The sequence below is a fragment of the Leopardus geoffroyi genome, chromosome A2 (genome assembly GCF_018350155.1).
Source record: "Leopardus geoffroyi isolate Oge1 chromosome A2, O.geoffroyi_Oge1_pat1.0, whole genome shotgun sequence".
NCBI lineage: Eukaryota > Metazoa > Chordata > Mammalia > Carnivora > Felidae > Leopardus > Leopardus geoffroyi.
Window position 1 is genome coordinate 9,011,109 of NC_059331.1, and position 16,024 is coordinate 9,027,132.

General features: G+C 59.1%; 3 protein-coding genes across 21 annotated transcripts in view; 1 reads left to right on the forward strand and 2 right to left on the reverse strand.

Annotated features, from left to right (window-relative positions):
* Positions 1–5,026, forward strand: GNG14 (G protein subunit gamma 14). 10 transcript variants are annotated; one of them, XR_006715725.1, is made up of 3 exons: positions 1–1,099; positions 3,355–3,447; positions 4,916–5,026. XR_006715725.1 is itself a non-coding variant. In XM_045492082.1 (3 exons), exons 2-3 carry the CDS (start codon positions 3,355–3,357, stop codon positions 3,652–3,654), a joined length of 219 nt encoding a protein of 72 aa, XP_045348038.1. In that variant the 5' UTR covers positions 1–1,099; the 3' UTR covers positions 3,655–3,707. The 10 variants fall into 10 exon arrangements, 7 of the variants coding, with proteins under 7 accessions (XP_045348038.1, XP_045348039.1, XP_045348040.1 ...); XM_045492082.1 differs by lacking the exon at positions 4,916–5,026 and adding an exon at positions 3,529–3,707; XM_045492083.1 differs by lacking the exon at positions 4,916–5,026 and adding an exon at positions 3,529–3,707 and having other exon boundaries at positions 1–698.
* FBXW9 (F-box and WD repeat domain containing 9) lies at positions 4,254–11,445 on the reverse strand. Of its 2 annotated transcripts, XM_045492069.1 has the most exons (10): positions 9,516–11,445; positions 8,245–8,384; positions 8,040–8,168; positions 6,463–6,575; positions 6,285–6,376; positions 5,299–5,447; positions 5,102–5,215; positions 4,882–4,971; positions 4,710–4,775; positions 4,254–4,636 (listed from the first exon to the last, which is right to left on the reverse strand). In XM_045492069.1, exons 1-10 carry the CDS (start codon positions 9,922–9,924, stop codon positions 4,562–4,564), a joined length of 1,377 nt encoding a protein of 458 aa, XP_045348025.1. In that variant the 5' UTR covers positions 9,925–11,445; the 3' UTR covers positions 4,254–4,561. The 2 variants fall into 2 exon arrangements, with proteins under 2 accessions (XP_045348025.1, XP_045348026.1); XM_045492070.1 differs by having other exon boundaries at positions 4,882–5,215; positions 6,307–6,376; positions 6,463–6,588; positions 9,516–9,699.
* TNPO2 (transportin 2) overlaps positions 11,441–16,024 on the reverse strand; it is an 18,818-nt gene continuing 14,234 nt past the window's right edge. For 5 of the 9 annotated variants that reach the window (XM_045492060.1, XM_045492064.1, XM_045492067.1 and 2 more), the window contains 8 exons: positions 15,730–15,817; positions 15,447–15,545; positions 14,778–14,873; positions 14,408–14,513; positions 14,025–14,124; positions 13,872–13,946; positions 13,629–13,756; positions 11,441–13,545 (listed from right to left, as the gene is read on the reverse strand). In XM_045492060.1, the coding sequence (XP_045348016.1) occupies positions 13,649–13,756; positions 13,872–13,946; positions 14,025–14,124; positions 14,408–14,513; positions 14,778–14,873; positions 15,447–15,545; positions 15,730–15,817 (672 nt within the window). In that variant the 3' untranslated portion in view covers positions 11,441–13,545; positions 13,629–13,648. Of the gene's footprint in view, positions 13,546–13,628; positions 13,757–13,871; positions 14,125–14,407; positions 14,514–14,777; positions 14,874–15,446; positions 15,546–15,729; positions 15,818–16,024 lie in introns of all 9 variants that reach the window. The other 4 variants (XM_045492065.1, XM_045492061.1, XM_045492068.1 and 1 more) reach the window with 3 other exon arrangements.

Genomic DNA, 16,024 nt, shown 5'->3' on the forward strand with positions numbered 1-16,024 from the left:
TTGCTTGGTCACATGACTCTCTGTGACTTCCGTAATCCAGAACGCGTCCATCTTTGCGCGTGCGTTCCGTAATACGGAAGCCGCGAGGAGCCGTTGTTCCCTTTCGCCCCTTGTCAGCCCGAGATGAAGAGGCCTACTTTTACTGCCGCCTGCTGGACACCCACCGCGTTGCGCGGTGCTCTCCCGTTCGTTTCTGTCCCGTTGGGGGAAAAGGATGGCTTCTTAGACGTCGCCCTTGGACAGGATTCGAGTCCTCAGGAGATGTCAGATAGTTTCTGCCTCTGGGCGTCTCTCATCAAACGGTTTAGTGATCCCTGTTCGTGCCTCACAGGTCTCCAGAGACTCCACAAGCTACCTAACTCTCTGATCTTCCCCTGGCAGCAGCGGCTGTCGCTTCTTCCAGGAAGCCTTCCCTGACCTTCCTCAAAGTAAGGGACCTCCTCTGGGATCCAAGGCTGACGTCAACCTCCAGCAAGGCTGTGAGACCTTCGAAGGCGGGGTCTGTATCTTATGGGTCCTCAGAGCCCTGGACGGGGTCCGGTCCAGGGGGATTCTTTTAACAAGTCACTCTACAATTTATGGAGTCTGTCCTATACGATGAGCCCTGTGTGTGGCGCGGCAGCTTTATCAGTGAATGAGATGCAGGCCCTGCCCTACTGGAGTCCACAGTTTGGGGAGCTAGAAAGGTAACAATAGCGGTAAGTGTTATTGAGGATTCAGAAATGATGATGTGTCTTTGAATTAGGGATGGATGGAGGGGTAACCGGTGGCCTTATTTGCAGGGACAGGTAGTTAGGGAAGGACACCGAGGAGGTGACATTTGAGCCAAGGCCAGAAGGCCAAGAAAGTCCCCATATGTGAAGATTTGGGGAGGCCGTTCCCCCATCGTCCCCCGTTGGTAAAGAAACCTTTGCCAGTGCAAAGGTCCTGAGGCCAGAGATTAGCCTACTTAATTGGAGGAAGAGACCATCTTTGACAGTCTCCACTTGGATCTCAAACTCACCACCTCAGTCCCTCTCCTCTAACTCTGATCTCCCTGAAGTCTTCCACACCTCAACAAAGAGCCCTCAACTCAGCAAAGGAGCGCTCCACACACCTGGTAGGTTCAAAACTGGGGAATTGAACTTGATGTCTCCCCTTCTCTCACACCCACATCCATCCCTCAGCACAGCCACCAAGTGCTACCCACAAAGTAGGTCCCAAATCCAGGTGCTTTTTTTTTTTAAAATAGAATTGACGTAGCACATTATATTAGTTTCAGGTGTGCAACTCGATGGGCGTTTGTATCCAGATGCTTCTCCTTCTCAGCCTCCACGCTGGCCTACCTTCCCTCTGATTCATCTTCCAGCTGTGGCCAGAGAGCTCATTAAACAGAAGCCAGACACATCATTCCTTTTTTTTTTTTTTTTTTTTTTTTTTTTCAACGTTTATTTATTTTTGGGACAGAGAGAGACAGAGCATGAACGGGGGAGGGGCAGAGAGAGAGGGAGACACAGAATCAGAAACAGGCTCCAGGCTCTGAGCCATCAGCCCAGAGCCCGACGCGGGGCTCGAACTCACGGACCGCGAGATCGTGACCTGGCTGAAGTCGGACGCTTAACCGACTGCGCCACCCAGGCGCCCCTACATCATTCCTTTTTAAATGTTGTTATTGTTTAGAGAGAGACAGCGCGAGAGCGGGGGAGAGGGGCAGCAGGAGAGAGCGAGAGATCGAATCCCAAACAGGCTCCACGCCCAGCACGGAGCTCGATGCAGGGCTTCGTCCCGCGACCCTGGGACCATGACCTGAACCGAAATCAAGAGTCAAACACTCCACTGACTGAGGTAGCCAGGCGCCCCCACCAATTCTTTTTTATTGTGCTAAGATGTATATAACAAAATCTATTATCATAATCATTTTTAAATGTTTATTTTTGAGAGACAGAGCAGGAGACGGGCAGAGAGAGAGGGGACAGAGGGTCCCAAGCAGGCGCCGCACAGACAGCAGAGAGACATAGCTGAAGTAGGACGCCCAGGCGCCCCTATTATCATAATCACTGTAAGGCGTACGGTTCCATGGCATTAAGCACATTCACACTGTTGTACAAACATCATCACCATACATTTCCAGAACCTTCTCATCTTTCCAAACTGAAACTCTGTCCCAGGAAACACTAACTCCTCACCCTTCCCCCCAGCCCCTGGTTTCCACCATCTGCTTCCTGTCTCTATGGATTTGACTCCTCTAGGGACCTCACATAGATGGGATCGTGCATTATCGGTCATTTTGTGACTGGCTCGTGCATTATCAGTCATTTTGTGACTGGCTCATTTCACTTAACATAATGTTCTCAAGGTGCATCCGTTTTGTAATGTGATTTTTTACCAGATCCCGCTGGATGCCTTGAGAAGGGCGGTGGGGAGCGGGGGCAGTGGGGAAGGGAAGAGCAGGGGAGACCAGAGCGGAGGTAACTGCACAGGTCCGAGCCGGCAGAAGTGGGCGCAGGACGTGGGAGATGCCAACAGGTGTGGAGAGAAGTGACCAGACTGAGAACCTAATTTGAAGTTGATCTGAGGGTTCCTGGGAAAGGATCAGATGTGGGGACACCAGAAAGGGAGGATTGAAGGGGTTCAAGATTTGGGCCAGGGCAGTTGGGTGGATGGTGGTGAACTTGGGGGCAGAAGATCTGGGGCGGGGGGGAGAGGATAATCTGGAGCCCAGCTTTGGCCGAGTTAGATGAGAGACCCCCCGAGACCTCAGTGTGACCGACTGGAGAGCAGGAAGCTCTTTGGGCAGGTCTGAAATCAGGGACGGGGCTGGGATGGGGACAGGTGGAGCCATCAGCATAAGCAAGTGGATGGAGTAATCTGTGGGTAAGATCCCGGGGGTGAGTGTAGATGGAGGGAGAGAGGCAGGCCCGCACCTGAGCCAGGGTACAGTCTATACACGGTGGGGAGCAGAGGCCGGGAACCCCGCCTTCCCCTTAGCCAAGGTGACATGTGACACCAGCGCAGCCACCGGGCCCCCTGGGGCAGGGACCCCCCTCAGCTGAGGCAGCTGCTGCCACTGACATTTCACTCCATGAGTGTCCAGGCTTCAAAGTCTCTGCAGGGGTGGGGGAGGAGAGGAGGGGGCTGAGAGGCCGGGCTGGCAAGGGAGGGAGCCAGAACCGGGCTGCTGGAGGATTGAGCCGCCGGGAATCCGCCGGAGTCCTCAGCTGAAGTATGTGGTCCTGACGGGGCTTGGGGAACCGCCACCCCCTTCCCACAGTCCCCAGAGGACGCAAGAGGTGGTTGGGAGACTCTCAGGTAGCCCCTAGGGCTCAAGGTCTGGAATCGAGCCCACTGCCTACGACCCTGCTCGCTTTCGTGCAGATGTCCAGCAAGGTGGCCATTGGCAGCGACATCGGGCAGGCCCGCCGGGCCGTGGAGCAGCTGCGGGTGGAGGCGGGCATCGACCGCATGAAGGTGAGGACCAGGGCGGCATGGGCGTGTCCGGGAGAGGGGGCGGGCGGACAGCCCGGGGCCAGCTGACAGGCTGGCCCGCAGGTGTCCAAGGCGGCCGGCGACCTGCTGCAGTTCTGCGCGGAGCAGGCCAAGAGCGACCCCTTCCTTGTGGGCATCCCGGCTGCCACCAACCCCTTCAAGGAGAAGAAGCCCTGTGCCATCTTATAACCCACGGCCCCCCGACCGCCCAGGAGGTCTCAATAAAAAGGAAGTGAATGATCCTCGGGACGTGGCTTGGCCAGGCTTCACGGGGACAGAGGGGGACCACAGACTCGCACCCCCCGCACACCCGGCCCAGCCTCCCTCCCCCACCCACTCCAGGGTCACGGCCACAACAGCACACACACCTGGACTCCCGGATGGAAGGGCGTGCACCGCCCCCACCCTGCACCTCTGGGGCAGCAGTAGCAGATTCCCCCTCCCACTGCACCAACGCACCTAGGGTCGGGGTCCCACTCTACATGCCGACACACATCACACGCGCCTTCACGTCACACGCGCCCACAGGTGCCGTCGTACAGACGTGCGCACGCCCTCAAGGGCCTCCTCCCTCACACACACCCACATCCGCCAGCACACAGATGTGCGCAGACAGGGTCACCTCCCTAGTGACACCCGGACACACGTGATCACAGAAATGCACTCGAGCGGGCACAGGTGTCCGCAGACGTAAGTAGTGGCTGCCAAGGCTTTCACGACCGTCTCGCAGACACCACCCCCCCCCCCCCCAGCCCCGGCCCCGAACAAGCACAGGCAGAGCCCTCGGGTGACACCAGTACATCAGGTTTATTTCTCCTTTGCTCTCCAGGGAGAGCAGGTGTCCAAACCGTAACAAAAACTGGGCCCAAGGGAGGGGAGCAAGCAGTCCCCTGGGTGGGCCTGAACGGCAACCTCACCTTCCCTGGCGTGGGGTGCAGCCCGGGGACACTGCCTAACCGTGGCCCGGACTCCTTGGGCCCCAGGCCTTTGGGACAGGGCGGAGGCGGCACCGGCGTGGGGGGAGGTCCCCCGAGAACAGAAGCCCTGGCCCAGCCTGCGGGCCGGCAGACCCACATCCACATCCACGTCCGCCTGCTCAGGCCTGCAGCCGCCAGACCTCCAGCGATAGACCCCCAGAGGCAGCTACCACCAGGTTGCCCTCGGCACAAATCTGGGAGGGCAGGGACAGAAGTAGTCAGGGCCGTTCTGGGCAGCTGGGGAGGGTGCGCAGGGCAGGGCCTTACCCCGTTTAGCACATTGTTGTGGCTTCGGGTGCAGATGGTCCTCGGTGGATCCGTGGGCACGTGCACCTGGTGAGGGGCGATGGGCAAAGGTCAGGAAGTGCACCTCTGACCGGCGGCGGGGGGAGGGGGGAGGGGGGGCAGGGAAGGGAGGGGGCCTGTCTTGGGGCCTCACCCGGATGGTCTTGTCGGTGGACGTGGTGTACAAGGCCCCCAGTGAGTGTTTGATGCCTGTGATCTGAGACCTGTGGCCCACGTCAAAGGACTGCAGAAAAGAGGGACAGGTGACACTCAGGTAAGGGCTCTTCCAACACCAGCCCGACAACCACCCAGTGGTCGAGAGGTAGGGAGGAGGCCCAGGGACGGTTGGGCAAGGGGCAAGAGCCCCGGCAGACCCGGACGAGTTGGAAGCAGCCACTGTGGTTGGCGAAGACGTGCAGCAGGCCCTGGTTGTCACCAGCCCAGAGCTGGGGCTCCCGGTAGGACATGCAGAGCAGGTAGGAATCCAGCTGTGGGAGGGACGTGGGACATGGCAGCTCAGGCCAGGCCAGGCCGCAGCCCCCGTCCCTCCAGGCCGCAGGGGAGGGCGCACCTGCAGTCGCTGCAGGACGCTGTTGGCCCGGCGGTCGAACACCACGAGTGTGTGGTCCTCGCTGCCCGAGATGATGTGACGGTCGTCCGCCAGCAGCGCCAGCACCGCGCTGGAGTGCAGCCGCCTGCTCTTGAGCAGCGCCGGGCCCGCTTCGCGAGTGATGCAGGGAGGAGGGAGACGTCAGAGCCCCTCGGAGGGGGCCCCAGGCCCCTCCCCACTCGGCTGAATCCTTGGTCTGCCCCGCCCACCCACATCCTGCAAGTGGTCCCGTCTTTCTCTTCTCCTGTTCCGTCTGGATCTGGGCCATCCAGGACCCCCAAGTCTCTGCCCTCCCATCTCCCATCGCAACCCCATCTGCTCGCAGTGCAGAGCAGACCTCGGCAAGTCCCAGCATAAAACGCTTCCTCCTGCCGACTGATTGGAGATGAGTCCCACCATCACCCATCACCCTGCTCTGGCTGTGCCTGGGCCAAGAGCCCCAGCCCTTCAAGTAAAAGAAGAATAAATAGACAACAGAAAAGCCTCATATGCTGGGCAGTGTTTATCCTAGGCTTTTTATGTGAACACTTACTCCACCAAGGCTCCTACTGTCATCTCCTCCAATTAACCCTAGGGGGCTGGAGTCATTATCCACATTTTACAGATGGGGAGACTGCGGTTCGAGCTTGAGAGCGAGGAAGTGGTGAACCCAGGGTTCTCGGGGGCTGTTCCACCTCCCACAGCATTGAGGCTCAGAGGCCCCTCCTCCGGAGCCCTCCCATCCTTCGCCGCAGGTGGAGGGGGGCTTCTGCCCCAACACCCGGCCCCCCCACCAGTTGCCTTGGTTGCCCCCAGCACAGCCCAGGCCACTCTTGAGTGGTCAGCCTCTGGTTGTGACTGTCGTCCCAGCCAGGCTGTGAGGTTCAAGTGTCTCCTTCCCCGGCATGACCCTAGAGACCCCAGGTGGCCCTGCTCTCCCCACCTAGGCCCCAGGGCCCCTAGCCCACCTCTGGGGTCGTAGACGGTCACCTTCTTGTCATAGGTGCCAGTCACCAGGATGTCAGGCCGGTAGGACAAACACAGCACGGCCGCCTTGCCCCTGGGAACACACGGACCACAAGGTCCGGGCTGCGACTGTGCAGCACCCGGCCCTGCCCTGCCCCCGCTGCCCAGGACCCCACACACTTTATCTCGCCGAACTGCTGCCCGTCTGCCGCCATGTCCCAGAGCTTCACCGTGCTGTCCCAGGAACCGGAGCACACGCGGTGGTCCAGCGCTGCCAGCGACCACACCCAGCCCTGCGGACCAGACCTGCGATCATACCCCTCTCAGAGGTAATAAAATTTAGGGTCAGAGGACGGAGACAACTGACCCAGGGACCCAGAACAAGTCAGCTCCAAGTAGAGGTTAGGACTTAGGTCCGGGGGTCTGACTCCAGAGCCCAGGGGTACACACCCACACAGAATATTCCTAAATCCCTGTGAGACTCAGCAGCAGCGGTGGTTTGAGGCCACCTAACAATGTGATTGAGAACGGGGCCTCCACTAGGGGCGCCTGGGTGGCTCAGGCGGTTAAGTGGCCGATCTCAGCTCAGGTCATGATCTCGTGGTTTGTGGGTTGGAGCCCTACATCAGGCTGCGTGCCGACAGCTCAGAGCCTGGAGCCTGCTTCGGATTCTGTGTCTCCCTCCCTCGCTCTCTGACCCTCCCCCGCTCCTGCTGTCTCTGTCTCTGAAAAACAAGTAAATGTTAAAAAAAAATTTTTTTAATTAAAAAAAAAAAAAAAAAAATGGGGCCTTCACTCCGTGGCCCGGGCAAATGAAGTACCCTCCTTCAGTTTCTTCATTGAGAAGATGGGCACAAAAAACAGCCCCTGTCTCAGGAGCTAACATGCACAAAGCACTGGCTGGTGACTAACTCCCCCCCCACCCCCCGCCAGACTCTCTGAGGACAGTACTGTAATTGTGTCCCATTCTACAAATGAAGAGACTGGAGCACAGAGAGGTTGCGTCCCGTGCCCAAGGTCACACAGCCAGAAAGTAGCAGAGTGGGGGTTTGAACCCAGTAGCCTGGCTCTGAGACCAAGCTCCTGGCCACCTGCCTAGACCACCTCAACGACTGGTGGAGGTGCCCTCCACAGCCATTTCTCACGAGATGCCAGCCATGCTCAGAGCTTTGTGATCCCCGCCGGCAGCCTCGTAACTGCCACCTGCCGTGCCCTGTGCCTCTCAAGGTCTGCCTGACGACCACCGAGCGCCTGCGGTGTGTCCCAGCCTAAGCGAAGCTCTTAGTGTGCGTTCATCCCATTCATTCTCATCCGGACCCCACACAAAGTAGAAACGGAGGCCCAGAGAAGCCCTACGTCTCATCCAATGTCACACTAACAGTAGCAGAGCAAGATTTAAATCTCTGAGGTCCAGTGCCAAAGAAAACTCACGCCCTTAGCCACGGCGCCCTACCCAGGCTTCTCCCCTCCTACCCCTGTCTGGCCTCCTTTTTTTTTTTTTTTTTTTTTTTTTTTTAATATTTATCTATTTCTCTCTCTCTCTATCTGAGAGGGAGAGAGAGAAAGAGCTCAAGGAGGGGCAGAGAATCCCAAGCAGGCTCTGCGCTGCCAGTGCAGAGCCCAGTGAAGCTCAAACTCAGGAACCGTGAGATCATGACTGGAGCCGGAATCCAGAATCGGACGCTCAACCGACTGAGCCCCCCAGGCAACCTCCCCCCCTTTTAAAAATATTTATTTATGGCCTCCCAACCCCTCACCTTGTGGGTGCTGTTCTTCTGGGTGCCCAGGGCCTTGACCAGAACTCGGCTGGGCTCCACCCCAAGCTGCCGCAGGTCCCACAGGTTGACGTTGCGATCTCGGGAGCCTGACAGACAAAGCGTCCCACCCTGGGAAGAGAGTGAGGTGGTGTTGTCGGGGTCACCCTAGCCCACCCCTGCCTGCCCCCCACTGCCCCTGCTTCACCTGGAGCAGCAGCACGGAGTCGATGGAAGCAAAGTGTCCGTCGGCCAGGCAGAAGTACTCAGCCCAGCGCCCGTCCTCGGCCCAGCGCGACAGGTGTTGCTCCAACTCAATGCAGGCCGTCGGCCAGTCAAAGTCCTCCTCTGTGGGGCACCGTGAGCAGAGTCCCCAGTGGGCAGGAATCCCGACATCCACACCAGCTCCAAGCCCACCTCTGGCTTCCGGGAAGTCCAACCTTCACCAGACTTGGAAACCGCCCCCCCGCCCTGGGAGCCCTCACCCCACCCAAGGAGGCCCGGGATCTAGCTTTGGGACCACCAGCCCACCAGCCTTCCAAGCGGGTCTAGAACAACTCACCCCAGTTTCCAAAAATTGGGTAACTGGAGACTCAGTGCCGCTTTCCCAGGCCTCAGCAACCCCTCCCCCCCCCCAACCCTGAGGATAGTAGCCTCAGGACGTTAAGGTCCTGCCTCAACCCTCAGGCTAAGCCTCGGAACTAGGACTTTTTGCCTCAATGATCTTAACCAGACCCAATGAAGTGTTGTCAAATCTGTAAACTTGGGAGCTCTGTCAAGATGTAGAACTCAAGCCCCAGGTGCAGAGAGTCAGTGGTATAATGGGGCTCCAGCAACTATGTTTATCAAGCTGTTCAGAAAAGTCCCATCAATTCAAGGTCACCAAAACTGTCTTATCCCCCAGGGACCAATGACCTCAGGGACAGGACGAATTGCCACCAGCCCTTGCCTAAGATCAGGCTAGACCCTGGGCTTGGGGATCTGTGATTGTGGGTATCCTAACCTCTAAACTCTAGATTGGGTTCAAGGGTTGCGGGCTCTGGACCTTTAGACCATTCCTCACTCCTACCTAGGTCAAGACTCTAAGAGTGAGGGGCTTTGGATCACCAGTTGCTAGCTCAGCGTCTATACTCAGAGGATTCTTTGGCTTACCCTGAGCCCCCAAGAGAGTCCAGAAGCTGAGACTTCAAGTCCCTGTGTCAACCACCGGACCCCAAGCCTGAGGATCCTTGGGTCCTGAGTTCAGGGACCCCAACCCCCCAGGATAAATCTCCACAGCCCCGGAACCCCAAGCATCTGGTTCACGGTCCACCCGGAAGGTCAGGGGCTTTGGCACCATCGGTAACTACCTCAGCCTCCACCCAAGCCGGAACAACCAGGAAGCCTGCTCCAGGGCTCTGCTCACAGCACCCCAGGTATCTAATCCCCTGCCACAAACCTAATCTGGGCAGCTGACCCCGGCCCCCCAGGCGCGCGCACCTTCCACCACTGGGTAGGGCGCGCGTACGCGGCGCTGCGCGCGTAGTCTCCAGGTGACATGGTCACGCACGAGGTCGCGCAGCGTGTGGCACACGCGCGGCAGGACGTGGAGCACCAGACGCGCGTCTAGGTAGGCGCAGATCTCGAGCAGCAGCTCCGGAGGAAGGCTCAGCAGGCCCGGGACGCCCACGGGCGGACCCTTGGACGCCGCCCGCGGCTCCAGGGCGCCAGGGGACGCGACCGGAGCCGACAGCAAAGGCGCGCGCGGGAGCGCCTGCCCGACTTTCGGCGGACTGAGCACGCGGGCCACGTAAGCCTCGGCCTGCGCGTCGGGGTCGGGCTCCGGCTCCGGGTCCGAGTCATCGTCCCAGGCGCGGGGATCGTCGCGAGGCCCTGGGGGAAGCTCCATGGCGACCGAGTGGGCGCGGCCAGCCCGGCCCTGTCAGCCGACGGCCCCGCGTCCCGTCTCCTAGGCAGCGCGAAGGCACTTCCGGCGCCGCTTAATGATGTTGCAGCGCCGACCGGAAGCGAGTGGGGCGCGCGGAAACCGGCCGGACCGTAGGACCCCACTGTTTTTGAGGGCTCCCACGGTACAGCCCCGTGGGCCCTGGGCTGGAAAATGTAGATTCCTGCTCCCAGCGTTTGTTAAACAGGCACCTGTGGCGGTCCTGATACAGACGGCCAGCCGACTCCGGTTTGACGCGGCTCGGCCAAAGGCATCGCTCACAGGAGACACTGGGCTTAGAAATGCAGTCTCTCTTCTGAGTTCAAAGTCTGGGGCTTTTATAGGGACTTCAACTCCTGTCTCTCCTTCCGGAGCCAAAAAGGTGCAGTTGTACTGCAGAGTCCTCGGTGAAACAAATCTCTGAATTCCCTATAATCGTTATTTCTCTCTTACGTACTGAAAGCCTCTTTTGAGCCAGGCGGTGTTAACCGAGCCACATAAATATCCGAGAGCACTTGCTGTTTTTCTCTGCCTCACTCTTTTTTAAATGTTCATTTATCTTTGAGACAGAGAGAGAGAGTGCAAGCGGGGGAAGGGCAGAGAGGGAGACGCAGAATCGGATGCAGGCTCCAGGCTCTGGGCTGTCAGCACAGAGCTCCACGCGGGGCTTGAAATCAGGAGCCTCGAGATCATGACCTGAGCATAAGTCGGATGCTTAACCGGTTACCACCTTCACAGCGAGGCCTCCCCACAGTACCCTACGGTAACACTGACCATTTTCCCAATGTTCTTTCCCCTCCCCTCTTTTTCTCTATGGGACAGATCACTGTTGCACTGCTTATCTCCTGTGCCCTCGCTAAAAATGTATGTTGAATGGATGCTGGATGTATGTCCGTGTCCGGTTTTCTCCCCCAAGATGATGCATGTGACTTTGGGCCCTATTGAGGTTGCAACAAGATTGTATTCTGAGGCTGTGTGTCCCCAAGAGCTTAGCAGTTTTTCATTTGCCTCAGTAACTGTCACTCATACTTACTTATTACACCTCCAAGAGGCCTGGTGCCGAGCTTTTTACAAAAACATCTAACCTGCCCCATGACCGGAGTTGTGGGGTTAGGCGGAGAGGAGTGCTGCAAGGCTTTGCCCCTTTAGTTTGGTCTAAGACGGATGGGGATCTGCAACACTAAAGGCTCCCTTTTACTGAATTCAAGAGACCTCTAATTACACTCTGGAGAACACACTACATGTGTATGTTAGGACGTTTAATCTTAGCCATTCACTTTCACCTTTCCATTTCACTGGGAAGAAAGGTGAGAGGCTCCAGGTACCAAGAAATGTACCCTGTTAATGCTTACCTACTTCCCTACTCTGCCAATGATTTCCTGAGTCCTGTGCATCCCTACTTCTAAAGCGTCCCAGGCAAGCCCCTCCACGTCTTTACTGCCAAAGCCGAGGATACAGGAGGCTGGATGGAGACCAAGTGTTTCACAAGAAACTGATCTTTACTCAACAAAGTTCTACACAAGTGGAATCTCACGCCACCTCGGCGCCAATCCCCAGCACGGCACAGTAACAAATGGACAGACCCTGGAGCCCGTAGGAGGAGGAGGGGGAGGGGGAAGGAGGGATGTGGAAAACAGAGGAACTGCAGATCGAGGCCAGTCAGGGTCTGCAGCCCTGGGCAGGGAGGAAGGTTGAGAAGCTGAAACTTCGTTGTGCAAAAATCAACCAAAAATAAATTAAAAAATTAAATAGTTTTCTTAAAAAAGAAGAAGAAGAAGAAGAAGAAGAAGAAGAAGAAAGAAAACTAGAACCAGGCTCCCTTTCCTGAATGGCTGGAGCCCCCCATCCTGGGTGGAGAAGGGGTTACCAATCCCAGCAGCCAGCCGCTCCACCCACAACCCCCAAGGCCCAGTAGAGGATGCCCCAAAGAACTGGATTACCAGAAAATTCAATGGTACCTAATTTTTTTTTCCTTTTTTTTTTTTTTTTTTTAAACAAATGGCTTCCAGAGACCTGTTGGGAGTCTGACAGGGTAAGGAAGCCAGCTGAGTTTATGGAATGTGCACCATGTACCCCTTGGAATCGAGGCAGGGCCCGACCCTGTCTGGGAGAAGACACAAGGCTATACCGGGGCCGGGTCCAGGGCCCTGCGGGGATGAATGGAACAAGTCCCAGGATGTAGGAATCCAGTCAAAGCCCCACAAAACGACCCCCAGAAAAGCAAAAAGTAAGGGAGGAGAAAAAGGAAAACATTAAGGGGGCTGCAGGGCCCGGTTCAGTTCTGAGGCCAAGTGAGAAGTGACCACACCCCCCTCACCCCTCTAGGAGTGCCGCCCACACTGTGACTGCATCTCCAACCATTCCCAGAAGGTTCCCTAGAATCACTGCCCCTATCTGGTGGGGTCCCGTAGCCCGCTGGGAGCCATGAAGACAGGAAGCCCCAGGGACAGAGAGAGTGGGGTCAGGGGGTGTACCACCTTCTCCTCCTCCAAAGCCCTTCACTTCCTTCTTGCTGGCAAAGCCTGAACTTTCATCCTCTGTCCCCACCAATTAAATGCCCTGGCCCCAGCCCTCGTGTTAAAACTCAGGCTGGAACCTGAGAGGAGGGCTCTTAAGAAGCACAGAGAAACAGACTGCCCTTGAAACGGACTTGCTTATGGAGAGACGCAGGGAGTAGAGGTCAGCAGCTCTGGCTGCCCCCAGCCCTCTTCAGGAAAAAGGTCCTGGCCCAGTGTCTTCAAAAGTCACTGGAGCACAGTGCGGGGGGGGGGGGGGGGGGGGGGGGGAGAAAGGGCAACCTCTGGCCAGCCTCGGCCACTCCGGCAGTCCCCACTCTTCTGGCTGGGACACAACAAGGAGGGGGACGCACAGGCTGTGGATGCCACAGAGCCGGCAGGAAGTGTGCGGAGCAGGTCCGAAGCGTGCGCGAGCTGACTCGGGCGGCCTGAAGACAGCCGTCCTCTTCCCCCGCCCCAGGGTCCCGGCGGAGGCCCCCCAACCCACCCAGCCCTCCCCAGTCACCAATTCCGGCAAAACAGCAGAAGCTTCTTAAACTCTAGATGCAGGTTACACGGAAGGCCTTACGGGTTAACTCAGGGGTTCGCTAATTCTACTGTCTCCATGCAGTCGGGGAAATGGTGGGGCGGCTGGCCCAGCCTGGCTGGCTGCAGCGCCGCACATGCGTGTGGCCACGTGTGTACATGTGAGTGTACGTGTCTCTACAAGGACCCCCCTCCCCGCCTGCTTTCCCCTCGCCTCATCCTAAGCCGGATTCGGTCGGCCGTGTTGAATCTTCCCTCCCACGAGGCTGGCCCAGGTGGGCTGCCCGAGGTGACCCCGATTGAGCAAAGGGCCCTTGCTGCCAAGAAGTCCCACCCCCCTCCCCTGTTTGTAGGATGAGTGTGGAGACCCCACCCACTCGCCCGCTGGCCGGCAGGCCACACACACCCGTGGCAGGTAGGTGGACGGGGAAGGCGTCTGGATTTGGGTCCCGCTCACTCCTCCCTAACCCCCCTCGACCAGGGCACGGCGACTTCCGGACGCAGCGTGCTCCCCAGCAACCCCTCCAACGACGCAGACAGAAACCTGTGGGGAAAGGCGGGGGTCAGGGCCTGCATCCCTCCGCCCCCCTACAACAGCCACAGCGCCCTCGCGGGCAGCCTCCTCACCTGGCGGTCGCGAGGCTCATCTAGACCCCATAGAAGGCGGCCAGCCTCTCCTTGAGCAGAGGCGGGAACTGCTCAGAAAACTGCTGCCAGTTCTCCTCCCCGACTTGGTCTTTGAAGCCGTGGAGAATCTGCGGGGAGGCCGGGGGGCAGGGGGGTGAGGGGCGCCCTAGGCCAGAGCGAGAGGAGCTCGGCCTCCCTCCCCCCGACTCCCAGGGATCGCGGCAGGGCCACGCAGGAGCTCACCTTATAAAACATGTCCCGAAGGTCATCCTTCGGGCTCACCCAGGAAGCCACGGCGTCGCAGAAGAAAATAAAGTCCTGAAACACGACAGGTCCCGTGTGAGGGGCCGCCGGGCCCGGCCCCCGTGCCTTCCCTCCAGGCCCAGCTGCCCCAACCTGCACGACACCCCCGGGGTTGACGCCTATCATCATGCAGATGCCTCGGAAGGCCGAGTCCTTCTCCTCGTTGTCCCTGATGTTCCTGAGGGACGTGCACCTGTGGGGGAGGTGAGCAGGAGGCAGTGAGCCGGCAGGGCTGGGGCAGGATGGGCATCTGTGGTGGAGGGGGGCAGGGGGGCGGGGGGGGGGTCAGTGGGGAGCGGCAGGTCAGCGGGTGGTGGGGCCGGGGTGCGCTGTGTTTCTACGCAGGGTGGTGGGAGCGAGGGTTCGGCGGGCGATGGGCCAGGACGCATGCACTTAGGGGCGGGCCTGCCCCCCACCCCACCCCCGCCCTGCCGCCCGGCCCACCGTACGCAGGCCCCACGCAGGGGGGCACACACCAAGGCCGGATGAACTGCTGCAGCATGGGTGCCACCTCCTGTGGGCACACGTAGCCCAGGCGGCCGATGGTGATGGCTGGAATGGCAGAGGGACTCGTCAGGCGACCTGCAACCCCGAGCGGCCCCGGGACGGTACGTGGCGGGGCCTCTGGCACGAGGCACCAGCCCCGCCCCATGGGCCCCAAGGGAACAGGCCCAACCGGGGTCTCCCCCGAGGCCCACGTCTTTCTCGGGGCTCTCCTCAGAACCCCCTTCCACGTCTTCCCAGAAACCTTCCCTGCTTCTTTCCCAAGGTCTCTCCGGCACTATCCTCCCGGCTGGGAACCCCATCCAGGTAAGGGGACGGCAACAGCTCAGGCCTGGTGCCCACCTGTGTTTTCCAGTAGCGTCTTGGGGGTGTTGGGCCGGTTGATGATCTCCACCAGGTTGTTGAGGACCATCTGCACGTAGGGCTGCATCTCTGCCCCTGGGGGACCGGTCAGTCAGAGCCCCGCACAGCCCAGACCACCCATGCTGACCTCAGCTGCATCTACGCACTGACCCCCTGCAACCGCTGAGGGAACGGAGAACATTCTCCAGCTGGTCCCCCGCTCAGGACCCGTGGCCAACCAGGGGCAGACCCAAGCCTTCCAAACGCCAGAAGCTTCCTTGGAGTCACAGCTCCAACACCCGGGCGAGACCGCGTTGCCCAGATTCCCTGTGGGGGTAGGTGGGGAGGGAGAAAGCCGCCAAAGTCTCCCAACCAATCCCAGTGGGCCGACTACGTGGGGGCGGGAGGTCGCCAAAAGTCCAGTCAGAACAGGCCGCCTGTCCTGCCTCTTTAGGAAGACCAATCACAGACGGCCTTTCAGCCATTTGGGAGTCTCCCGGCGGAAACCACTCAGAGAGGTCTTCTTGCCAGACCAACTGCGGCAATCCTCAAGGAGCACTGGGGCTCTCTCCCCAGGGGCCTGGCAGGCACGGCCAGGGGCCTGCCCTCAGCAGGGAACAGACCGATGTGGGTGACAGCACGGGGCCCGTCAACTTGCAGCACACTCACCCATCTGCATGCAGATCTCGCCGATGGCCCAGGTGGCGTTGTTGCAGACAGAGATGAACTCAGGGTTCAGGTTGGTGCCCAGGATGGGCATGAACTCGGCTGGTGGGGAGAAAGAAAAGTGCTGGGCAGGGGGGCCAGCCAGGGTGAGCTCCCGGGCCTGGCCGGGCAGACCCCATCAGACAGTACGAATACATCCCGATTTGGTCATTGTCCTCCCAGGGTCGTTTCTCCATCACTCGAGGCCAGGGCTGGGGTCACGGGGGTGACAAGATGGGCGTCATACCGATACAGGGCTTGACGTGGATGAAGCAGGCTTTGGTGAGATCTCCCAGGAGGGCGAAGGAACTCTGCCGGACCTCAGGCATGGAGTCCTGGGGGGTCAGAGCAGGGCTGGCGTGGCAAGATGCCCCTCCCCCCAACCAGCTGGGGTCCCAAACTAATCCCTCCCGGCAGGCCAGCTAGGGGAGCAGCCCCTGGAGAACGGCCTGACCCTGCCACTTCCCATCATGGAAGCTAAAGGACCCATCACGGGCACTCGGGGCCCGTGAACTGCAGGGCTTCGCTCACGGTACCGCTAT

What these genes read in the sequence shown, in the direction of transcription:
- GNG14 (XM_045492081.1), top strand. Translation starts at nt 1,904, where the DNA reads ATGTTTATTTTTGAGAGACAGAGCAGGAGACGGGCAGAGAGAGAGGGG. An exon ending in AGCAGAGAGACATAGCTGAA is followed by an intron (nt 2,003 to 3,354) that starts GTAGGACGCCCA and finishes GCTTTCGTGCAG; the next exon opens with ATGTCCAGCAAGGTGGCCAT. An exon ending in CGGGCATCGACCGCATGAAG is followed by an intron (nt 3,448 to 3,528) that starts GTGAGGACCAGG and finishes GCTGGCCCGCAG; the next exon opens with GTGTCCAAGGCGGCCGGCGA.
- FBXW9 (XM_045492069.1), bottom strand. Translation starts at nt 9,924, where the DNA reads ATGGAGCTTCCCCCAGGGCCTCGCGACGATCCCCGCGCCTGGGACGAT. An exon ending in GACCGTCTACGACCCCAGAG is followed by an intron (nt 5,448 to 6,284) that starts GTGGGCTAGGGG and finishes TCACTCGCGAAG; the next exon opens with CGGGCCCGGCGCTGCTCAAG. An exon ending in GCGTCCTGCAGCGACTGCAG is followed by an intron (nt 5,216 to 5,298) that starts GTGCGCCCTCCC and finishes TCCCTCCCACAG; the next exon opens with CTGGATTCCTACCTGCTCTG.